This window comes from Meriones unguiculatus, chromosome 20 (genome assembly GCF_030254825.1).
Source record: "Meriones unguiculatus strain TT.TT164.6M chromosome 20, Bangor_MerUng_6.1, whole genome shotgun sequence".
Taxonomy (NCBI): Eukaryota; Metazoa; Chordata; class Mammalia; order Rodentia; family Muridae; genus Meriones; species Meriones unguiculatus.
The window spans coordinates 47,128,532-47,140,223 of NC_083367.1; the positions used below are offsets into that span (position 1 = coordinate 47,128,532).

At 43.4% G+C, this 11,692-nt stretch overlaps 1 protein-coding gene across 1 annotated transcript in view; it reads left to right on the forward strand.

Moving 5' to 3' along the window:
• The window catches only part of Ostm1 (osteoclastogenesis associated transmembrane protein 1), a 31,727-nt gene extending 21,169 nt beyond the window's left edge, over window positions 1-10,558 (forward strand). Inside the window, exons 4-6 of the mRNA XM_021644373.2 lie at window positions 3,171-3,338; window positions 4,476-4,641; window positions 8,526-10,558. Coding sequence (XP_021500048.1) covers window positions 3,171-3,338; window positions 4,476-4,641; window positions 8,526-8,581 — 390 coding nt within the window. The 3' untranslated portion in view covers window positions 8,582-10,558. The remainder of the gene's footprint in view (window positions 1-3,170; window positions 3,339-4,475; window positions 4,642-8,525) is intronic.
• Window positions 10,559-11,692: the final 1,134 nt, after the last annotated feature.

The window sequence follows — 11,692 nt, forward strand, 5'->3', positions numbered from 1 at the left end:
TGTGGGAACTAAATATCTCCTGGCCTCTGTAGACACCAGGCACACAAATGCCCATACATACATGCAGAATGTACCCGTGCACATAAAATAAACATTCCTTTTTAAACTGGGATCATTTTTAATAAAGAAAGAAACCAGAGTCTGTGGTAAGTATTCTATAACCAGCAAGGGTTAGGCACTGGTTCATTAGTGAGAGCCAAGGCTCCCCAGAAGATCACACATGATTTCATACCATGCCCCCCCCCCCCCATTTTCAGAAGCCCTTACTGAAAAAGGACACTGAGGCACAAAGGTGAAGGGACCTGTGTGATGTCAGACTACAGGGGATGGCTGTAAAGGAGGATTATGTTTGGGGCCAGAGGGATCGGGGATCGCTCCAGGGGTAAAGGCACTAGCTATGAAGCCCGATGGCTTTCATGAAATCCCTAGGGCCCACGTGACAGAAGGGAACCCACTCTAACAGGTTGTCTCTGACCACCACTTGCATGCCATAGCAGGTACAAGCCTGTGCATGCCAGCCCTAGGGTGGTGTGGTTCCTGAGGTGACATGGGCCTGTGTGCAGTGTCTTCAGGTTCTGACTTTAGTCTCGATCCACTGAGCCTTAGGAAAGGAGTCCTCAAAATCCACGATGTGCCCTTACCTTCCATCTTCCTAGAATCCCACTTCCTGGCTCAGGTTCAGAAGCTGTGCAGTGGTTCAGTGTGTAGTTATGCTGCCATTTATTTAATTAGTCCCTCCTTGTATTTTGTTTGTTTTACTGTTATAAGTTATTGCCACTCACAGCCTTTTGCATGTCGCTGGGAGTTCTTTTAAGAATGGGTTCAGTGGATGCCTAGGAGTGGAATGCCATACCAAAAGTTTGTGCACTTTTAGTTTTCATAAAAGGAGCTGTTAAGTTTGTGGTATTGATAATTGGTTTCCATTGTAAAAGTTAAACTGTGTACAATTCTCTGGCAAGAGAGCACATCCAAAAATCTTCTAGGTCTGTGTGAGCTGGCTGGAATATAAACATGCCTTTAATCCAGGAGAGAGGGGCAAGCAGATCTCTGAGTTCAGGGCCAGCCTGGTATAGAGTAAGTTTCAGGTAAAGAAAAGCTTAGGTCCATGTGTGGTGGTACATGCCTTTAATCCCCCCAAATAAAGATAAAGTTAGAAAGCATCCCTGTTTGAAAGGGATGTCTAATTGAGTGGCAGAAAAAGTGACAAATCAGAGAAAGACCTGACGGAATAGGATATGCTCAACTCTCAGGAGACTAGAGAGGAGAGATAAGCTACTTAATGGGCAATGCAGAGAGAGAAAAAGAGAGAGAGAGAGAGAGAGAGAGAGAGAGGAGGCAGTTTTACCAGCACAGTAAAAGAGAGATGGCTGCAGAGAGAGAACTCAGGTGAAGACCAAATGAACGAGAGAATAAGGAGTCAGGATATTAGAGCAGCTTGCTTGAGTTACTTTGAGGCCAAACAGAGCAGTTCAGAGGTTGAGAGAAAAGCCAGATTGAATAAGTCATCTGGGAAAAAAAATTTGAACCAGGAAAGCCGAGATGAACCAGCCAGCCCAGAGCTCAGTAATAACAAGAAAGGGTGAGCTTACTTAGCAGTAATTCTCAGAGGCTGAAAACATTCTAGGCCTAGCTTACATTGTAGGGAGGCTAGAAGCTTCCAGTCTAGGCTAGCAGACAGAGGGAGTAATCCTCAGAGACAACTGAAACCTTCTATGGGCTGGAGAGATGGCTCAGAGGTTAAGAGCACTGGCTGTTCTTCCAGAGGTCCTGATTCAATTCCCAGAAACCATGTGGTGGCTCACAACCATCTGAGATCTGGTGCCCCCTTCTGGTGTGCAGGCAGAATGCTGTACAAACAAACAAACAAACAAACAATAAATAAATAAATCTTGAAATAAAAGTACCTTTTACAGATCTGTATTCTCCCTGCCTCCACACCACCACCAGAATTCTTTGCTAGGTTTGTGGTTTTGGCAAAATTCACAATTGATCAGTGAAAAGCTGTCAATGGGCTTGTGGGAGTTTACGGGGAGACAGTTTGTCAACTAGATGGTAGGGGTCACATTATAGGGTCTTCGTCAGTTCAGTTGCTCTGATTTCTCCTTTTCTTTTTCATCTCTGTGTTCAGTAGATGCCCTTTGTTCATGTTCTATAGTAAAGAATGAAGAGAATAGAAAGCAAAGCTATATATTGTACTTGAAAAGACAGGTGTTTGCCTAGAAGCTAGAACTTGCAGGCATAGTACCTCTCTCTTTCTCTCTGTCTGCCTGCCTGTCTCTCTCTTGCTACAGTCTATCCATCCCTTTTCATTCACTAGAAAGGTCTGAGTTAGCAGCTGAGATAAGAAAATTGTGTGGGGTTGGTATCCTTCTCATAAGAAAAGTCCAATTTCATTCAGAGAAAAGATGACATTTAGGCTGTGAACTTCAGCAGGAATGAATTTTATTTGGAAAGAAAGGGATAATTAAGCACAGATGTGAACAACGATAATAATTTTAGTCCTGTATGTATTTCTTGCATTCTCTATCTACAAAGACAGCAGGGGTTTCGTTGGCAGAGTCTCTCCCGGTCTGTAGGTCACCTCTTCCCTCTTAGAGCTCTCCCCTTTGCTGGGTGGAGCTTCGCAATCCCACGCAGTTGTATTTGTGAATCCTTGCCTATTCCCTGAGCTGTTGGAGGCTTGCTCAGAAAGTCACTGCTCTATTTTTAAAGAATTGTTTTCAAATACTTAGGGGGTGCACGTGGAGGGCAGAGGATGGCAGCTGTGCTTGGGTCATCAGCCTTACCAACTGAGCGGTCAGTGGGGTTCATTGCCTGCTCCTTGTATCTTTGTGTTTTCTGCATGGTTTCAAAGTTTCAGGTCTTAAATTAAGGCCTGTGACTTCTTTCCAGTTGATTTTTGTCAGGGCAAGGGCGAAGGATTAGTTTCATTCCTGATGTGTGGATATCCAGCTTGCTAACGAGGCTTGTCTTCTCTCCAGGGTGTGCTGGTGGAGTCTGTCTGGTGGCTGTAGCCCTGTGGGTGTATTTCCAGGTTTGGTCAAGCACTCTAAGACGCGGCATTGTCTTCTGTCCGGGCTGAGGGGACAGGGTGTCAAAATGGTTGACACACGCAGAGATACTGTGTCCGTGGCGTGCTTTGTGGCTCACATCCCCCTTTGTCACTTCAGGGCCACACATACAGTCTTCTCCCACCAAAAAATTACTCCGAAGTTTGCAAAAACTGTAACGATGCATACAAGAACCTGAGCCTCCTGTACAGTGAAATGCAGAAAATGAACGGGCTGGAGAATAAGGCTGAACCCGGCACACACTTATGCATCGATGTGGAAGATGCAGTGAGTACCCCCGCTTCTGGCACGGTTCACATTTTGCTGTTGTCCAATGTGCTTTCAGTGGTACCATTTCTCTGGGGGTGCACTGGCATACCTTCCGTCAGGAAGAACTACACTACTTATGAGTAATAAGGTTTTACGTTATCTCTGCCAGCGAAAACTGACTATTAACCAGGCACCTCACGGGTGAGTTACTAAGTTAGCATATTTTGATTTTGAAGGAGAAAGTGCAGCCAGCCCTACACAGTGCAATGGTTTCTTTTAAAATGAGGTCTCACTACGAAGCACGGGCCAGCCTTGGACTTGACGTGACCCTTCTGCTTCCTCTCCTTAGTACTGTGCTTACAGACGGATGCCCACCTGCTTTCCTTGTGTGTGGATAGAGTAGGTGTCGGGGGATGGGAAGCCTTTTCTCTGGTGTATAGCCTGTCTTTTCGCAGCGCTCCAGTAGGTGGCAGTCGTGCCCTCCTAGGCAATAGGATGCTTGAGAATTGTTATTTGGGAAAACAACTCATGGTCAAAAACGGCTAAGCCTGCTGGTGAAGAACAGTAAATGTGAATTATCAACCCAGCTTAGAGAGAGCCGTTCTGGAGCAGCAGTGCTCAGGAAGTCAAAGGCACGTAACATGGCCGCGCATAAGAGCTTTGGGTTTTACATATCTATACTTGGTGACTACAGTACAGGCTCTCAGTAACAAATAACCTTTAAATAAGGAAGCAGGGTCTTAACTCTATTATAACTGCACACTCTCTGGGAGATAATGGTTGACATTCTGGCATATCTTGGTGATTATGTGTTTAGAATATAACATTTCTGTATGGTTATAAATGTATACAGTGACAGTTGGGTGCTTGTGAAGGATGCACTCAGGAGGCAGAGGCAGGTGGATCTCTGAATTTAAGACCAGCCTGGTCTACAGAGTGAGTTCCAGGACAGCCAAGGCAACACTGAGAAACTCCGTCTCAAAAACAGAGCAAACAAACAAAATCTACACATTTACCAATTATAAACCACTTTCTTTCCCTGTCAGAAGAAATCTCAGCTATCAGTAGATTTTTTTTTTTTTAAGGCTGTTTTAAATGATGTTTGGATTGAAAGAAAAATTAAAGATGAGTTAAGTGTAATGTATGTTTTTCTAGATGAACATTACTCGAAAGCTGTGGAGTCGAACCTTCAACTGTTCGGTCACCTGCAGTGACACAGTGTCTGTAGTCGCAGTTTCTGTGTTCATCCTCTTTCTTCCTGTTGTCTTCTACCTTAGCAGCTTTCTTCACTCGGAGCAAAAGAAACGCAAACTCATTCTACGTAAGTTTTTTTTTTTTTTCTGTAGTCATTCATCTATTTAGTTAACCACCTATGCAGTCAAGGGGTTGGGAGTACAGTGTTAAAACTCTTACCTATATCACAAGACCCTGAATTCAACCTTCAGTACCATAAAATAATAATAATAATAAAAAAAATAGAGATCTGTTTGCTGAGTGCAAGTGCCTGTACTTGCTAGACCTGTGTGTTCTTTCTTTAATGGTGCTCAGTCAGTAAGCTAGTGCTAGCTGAACAGTTTAGGTTATTTCACTTTCATTTGTTTGTCTACCTGATAGATTTGTCTCCCTTGATTGGATTATAAAGTTCATCAGAACAAGAGTTTTTTTCCTTGTTTACCATCAAATCACCAGTATCTAGAAAGTGCCTGGCCATAGTGAATGCTCACAAACATTTGCTGAACAAAAAAATATTGTAGTCTGTTTAATGTTAGCATCCTTCCTCAAAATACAGTTCCTGTGACGTTCTTTATGGAAAAACATACTGGATGAAATAATGTGAGGTAATACTGCTTTCAGGAGGTAGAAGCAGGGAGATCCTTGAGTGAACGCCAGCCTGGTCCACATAACAAGTTGTAAACCAGCCATGCTTCACAGTTCAGCCCTGTCTCAAAAGCAAACACAACAAAGCCAAAGCAAACAGACAGCAAAAACAGAGATAGAAAGACAGAGAGAGAGAACAGAGAAAGACAGAGAAGATGAGAGAGAAAGACAGAGAAGATGAGAGAGAATAAAAGAGAGAGGGAGAGAAAACCACTCACATCCATCTCCAATCCTGCAATGATGCTCATGGGTTTTTCCTCTCCCTCCCCACCTTTTATTCTCCATCCTCTTTCCTTCTTCCCTTCTTCTCTGCATAAACTGATGATATGACTACTCCATGGTACGATTTTACTATAGATGAGAGAGAGAGAGAGAGAGAGAGAGAGAAAGAGAGAGAGAGAGAGAAAGCCAGGGGCATCTGGAAGAGTCCAAAGCAGAGGGAGAAAGAAGCAAGCTGAATGTGGTCAGCAGACTGGATGGGGCAGGCTATCTGTGAGGGAGGGGAGAATAGCCGAGGATAGAGAAAACAGAGAAGCAGGAGCAGAACAGATTGAGGAAGAGAGGGAGGGAGAAGAGAGAGCACGAGAAAGCATTTAGCCGAAATAGCAAGTTTACAAATGGAATGAGTAGCTGGAGGAAAGAAAGCCCAAAGCCCATGAGCTGGAGAAGTTTAGGGGAGGAGGGTGGGATGCTAGCATGGACTTGGAAATGTGTAACAAGTCCTTGTGATGCCAGGGGTTGGAGGCCATGACTTTTGATATGCTAATAGGCAGGTTGAACCCATTTCTGGATATTTGAGCTTCCTTTTAGAGTTTGGTGAAATTGGAGTTTCCTGTGGACCTAGCACTTCCCAGTCTCTGCTTTCTCCTTTTGTTCTTTTTTCTTCTCTTCTTTCCATTGCGTTACCACTCATCCTGCTGTTGGTGACTGCACTGTAATTAAACAAAGGAACAAGGTGCAGTCTGCCCCGCACAGTGTGCTGGCCCTGACCCGGTCATCACAGCGTGCAGAGGCGCGGGCGCACAGTGTGGTGGGCTCACAGAGTGGGGCTGTGGAGAACACACCGTTAGGTGATCCTCTAGGTAGGATTTTGTTTGTTTGCTTGGTTTTGTTTTTGTTTTATGAGACAGGGTTTCTCTGTGTAGCCTTGGCTGTCCTGGACTCGCTTTGTAGACCAGGCTGGCCTCGAACTCACAGAGATCCACCTGCCTCTGCCTCCCCGAGTGCTGGGATTACAGAAGTGCACCACTGCTGCTGGCTTCCGGGTAGGATTTTAAAGGATGGTGAGGACTTACCAACTAGACTAGAGAGGCCAGGAAGTTTCAGGTACTTGGATTTCCTGGTATTGCTGCCTTGCCAGTTTACTAAGTAATTTGATAATTAGTAAGATCACCTCTAACAGTTTTTAATAAAGTAAGTAAAAACTGAGCCAAAACAAAAACCTGAACTACTGATCCCATTCGCTTTCCAAATTCAACCAAGGATTAACAAGTGTATGTAAGAGCTGCCCAGGAAGCTGTGCTGGGGCTGGGGCTCTTGTCCTTGGCTGTCAGAATTCTGCAGAGCTTAAAACAAGGCAAGGAATAAGGTGCCAAAGTCCCGCTGCAGCTCCTGCTGGAGGGCTGCCAACCCACGAGGCCAGCAGTTCTCAGATGTCTGCGTGCACCAGCTCCCGCTGCGGTGCTGTGGCCTTTCACTTCTAGAACGTGAGACATATCTGCACGCAACTGTTCAAAACACTTTACCCAGCCAGGTAGCCATGATCCTATGTTTAAACCTCATGGCTTAATTCCATGAGCATCATGGTCACGGCTGATTGTCACATATTTTGTTAATAGTGTGTGTTTGTACATGTGTGTGTATTATGCAACTTACTTTTGTTTATTAGTATATACTACTAATTATATAAAGTAATGCATTTCTTTTCTCTCTTTTTTTTTTTTTTTTTTTGGTCAAGATTTCTCTGTGTAGCCTTGGCTGTCCTGGAGCTTGCTCTGTAGACCAGGCTGGCCTCGAACTCATAGAGATCCGCCTGCCTCTTCGTCCCCAAGTGCTGGGATTAAAGATGTGCACCATCACTGCCCAGCTCAAAAGAATGCATTTCATTTCACTGACATTTTCAGACACACACACACAACACAAGGTGTTTGTGTGAGCACATCTTTGAGACAGGGTCTCTAGGGTAGCAGAGGCTGGCCTGGAACTTGCTCTGTAGACCAGGCTGGCTTTAAACTCACAATTCTCCGGCCTTAGTGTCCTAAGACTTACATGCACATGCCATATGTCCTATTTGAAAAATTTTTTTATCTTAAAATAGAGGTAATATTGTTTTTTCCATATATATTTTTTTCCTTTTCTTGATTATGCTTGTGTATGTGTTGAGTAAGGGGGTGTTGTCTTGCTCTAGATCTTAGGAGAAATTCTTTAGGCTTCATAATGTTAACATGACTGCTATAAAAGCTTTGTAAGTACTCTTGCTGTTTTTGTTTGTTTATTTGATTTTTCAAACAGGGTTTTTGTATGTATCCTTGGCTGTCCTAGACTCACCTACCTTGTAGACCAGGCTGGCCTTGAACTCAGAGAGATATACCTGTCTCTGTCTCCCTGAGTGCTGGGATTATAAGTGTGTGCTGCCGTGCCAGGCTAGTACTCTTGTCTTTTTTTCCTTTTTTAAAAACAATTTATTTATTTATTATTTATACATCATTCTGCCTGCATGTATACCTGCACACCAGATCTCATTATAGATGGTTGTGAGCCACCATGTGGTTGCTGGGAATTGAACTCAGGACCTTTAGGAAGGACAGCTGCTGACCTTAACCTCTGAGCCACCTCTCCAGCTCTCCAATACTCTTGTCTTTTGAGAGGCATTTAGAGTTTGATTTTTAGCTTGGATTGTTATTGTCATTCTTTCTCTTCACATTAAGATTACAATGCTCAAGAAGGTGTGAGTACCTGTTTTATCAGGTACTACTTTTATCAAAGTCATGGGAAGTTCTACTTAATTTAATTTTATGCTGGTGACCAGTCTGCCCCTCAACCTCTCTCTCTTACTCTCCTGCTCTTGATCTCTTCCCCCTCTCCTGCTCTCTCCTCTCTCTCAGGGTCAGGGCACACTCCCTTCCTCCACCATCTCTCTTTCTCTCTCCTTCCCTCTCTCATCTCCATCCAATAAACCTCTTGTATAAAAAAACAAAACAAAACAACAGATACACACACACACATCTTAGATTTTACTTTTAAGAAGTAAGCAGGTACCTTGGTTTGCACATAAGTAATGGATAAGCCCATGAGAGCATGAATTGAAACCAGCTTGTGTCTCTCCAGCCAAACGTCTCAAGTCAAGCACCAGTTTTGCCAACATTCAAGAAAATTACACCTGAAGCCTGCAAAACGGGGGCTCCACCCCGCATCGAGCGAGTGAATGGTTGGACCACAGCAGTCAGAAAGAAGATAAGCCAAGATCTGACAAGTCACGTCCTGAATTGCCAGGATGCATACTTTTAATTTATTCTGAATAAGAGCTTTCGAATATCCTTTCCCTGTCTGCCCCATTGTTAAAGATTTCTGTATTTTTAAATTTTCAGACACAGCAATGTTACGTATTTTAAGGTATATCTGTTAGAGTAACAAGTGAGGTTTTTTTTTGTTATTTTTTGTTTGTTTGTTTGTTTGTTTTTTAGGTATATGACTACTTGACACTTCTGATATCTCCTCGCTAACAGAAGTACACAAAACACAAGCAGCTGAAGACTGCCATTTCTACATTAGTCACTGATAGCCAACTTTGAAACAGAAATAAATATACTTGCCAAGTGGTGGTAGCAGGCTCAAAGATTAACTTAAATGAATTCCCAATACAGTGTTATAGTTTATATATGTACACACACACACACACACATACATATATGTGTATATACAGATATACACAGATACATATATATGTATATATGTATATTTAATATATCATACATTCAAATAATGTTCTCTGTAGTTTCCCTGAAGTCATCTTTGAAACCACTAATTATAAACCTCCTTAACAGTTTTCAGAAGCGATGAGCCACATTATACATTTATCTTTGTTAAAGATTTAGGGTAGCTGGTTTTCTAACTTGACTTTTATAAATAGTATCTTACATCTTATTTTTGCCTTTATTTCAAAAGTAATTCAAAATCACTGGACCGCTTTATGTATCTTTAGGACAAGATGATCTCATTTCATCCAAGGATTTGCACTGTGGATTTCATGAAACTATTTGACAACTTGTAACTTATTAATACTTTAAATCAAATGTAGCACAGGTGTATCGCACTGTATTTAAATTGTGATTTTTTTTTTTATAAGAATGTCATCTTGGAATGACTGGAGATTTGGGGAGAAATGAAAGAGGAATACAAGAGCGTAACGTTTAGAAAGTAGACAAGGACACGCGTAGATGCTCCCTGCAAGCCCCCCCCCCCCCCGGGTAGTTTATACGGCCGGTGAATTGTGAGACAGTCTCACCCAGGAAGCTTCACCATAAGCTCCCAGGACGTCCCTCCAGGGTGAAAGCGATAGGAATGCAATGAAATGACGCGTTTTACTGTCAGGAAATGAATTCTACTTTGGAATATTTTAAGGAACCTTTAAGGCAATGTTTTGTTTCAGTATCTTTCAGTTTTATCTCTCAGTATAGAAGAGTTGATGACCTCGCTTGTTAATTCTCTGTTTTTCGGTGGAAATGGGCTTTGTTTTAAAGACTGTGGCGCCTCTGGTGCAGTGGTTAGAAAACGTGAATCCCTTTACAGACTGCAATCCACTCTAGAGGGAGACGGGACTGTTTTTGTGTGTTTGTTTGTTTGTTTGCTTGCTTGCTTGCTTTTCAATATTTACCTCACGCGCAGAGTGTGAAAGCAGGCTCATCCTGGAGTGTGACCCACGTAGGCTGTGTGACAATCGGATGGCGCTGTCCCAGCTTTTCTGGTCTGCTGTGAGCCCCTTCAATGTGCTGCCGTTTGTCGCACTGCCACCCTTCCTGCTGCTGTGACTAAGGGCACTGTCTTGACATGAAGCACGGGGCTGAGGGCCATTGAAAACAATCCTCATCGATGCACACGAAGCCAGTTTGCAAGTGCAAAGTTAGCCAAGAGGCATGTTTGAACTGTGAGCTGCAACTCCACTGGTACCTTTCAGTACTGTGTGTACAAACCAGTGTTTTTGGATACAAAGCCGATTAGCGCTTTAACAAGCCAGCCATCACTGTTTCCTGGTCAGGGCTTCGCTCCCTAGAAGCTGCATCAGAAAGAAGTACACATTAAGTGCTCAACTGAAGGGCAGAGGAATTTCGTCTTATGCTTTACAATAAAGGAAATAACAAGGAGATTGTAGTGCTGTAATTGATTTTCTTTTTGTCTGTTCTTTGAGACAGGGTTTCTCTGCGTAGCCCTAGCTGCCCTGGATCTCACTATGTAGACCAGTCTAACCTTGAACTCAAAGAGATCCATCTGCCTCTGCCTCCAGAGTTTGGGGATTAAAGGTGTGACCACCACACCGACTGTGACTGAGTTTTTCATTCATTTAAACAACTTGAGATATGACTTAACATCACACCTCAGTGTTTCTCGTTTTGAGTTTTGTTACTTATCTAATTAAAAATTCTGCTGTGAATAAAGTATACCTTGAATTTCTTGGTGTTTGAAAGATAGCATTTTCAAAGCCTAACACACACTCTGTAAAATCACTGTGCTGATAGATGAAGGTTGAGCCTGGGGCCTTGTGTATATGAACAAGCTCTCTCACCAAGCTCTTTTTGGCCCTCAAGTGCAACTCCAAATCAACAAATAAGAACACAAGAATGTAGTTGGTAAATGGTACTGTCGCTATAGCCAGTATTTTCTCATGTTTCATGGAAGGACTGTACTTTAATTTTTTTTAGGACTGTACTCTAATATATACTTTTTAAAAAAGGTATCTTTTTGTGGGGGGGGGAGGGGAGTGGGAGGGATGACAGCCACAGCATGCATATAGAGGCCAGAGGCCACTTGTAGGTCTTCTTCCTTCCGCTGTGTGGGCTAAACTCAGCGCATCAGGCTTGGTGACCAGTGCCTCTACATAGATGCATATAATCCATTTTGACCAAGGCTGCCCTCATCACCTCTGCTGCATCTTCCCCACTTTTCCATCCTAAATTCATTTGCTCTCCCCACCCTCACCCCGAAGCCCAATGAATCCATGTCGTGCTGCTTAACCGGATGTATGATGTGTGGGACCATCTACCGGAACGTGGTTAGCTATGGCTGGCCCTCACATGGCTGCTGAGCATTTGAAGTCAGGTCCTTTTACTTTAGAGCCAGGTCTCTTAGCCACTGAGGCATCTTCCCAGGTTCCCTTTCCTATTCTTTTAGAAAAAGGTGTGTGGGAGGGATCTGGTGGCTGGAGACATGGCTCAGTGGTTAAGAACAGTTGTTGCTCCTGCCAAGTGCCGGGCATTCAGTTGCCGGCACCCACGTGGTGC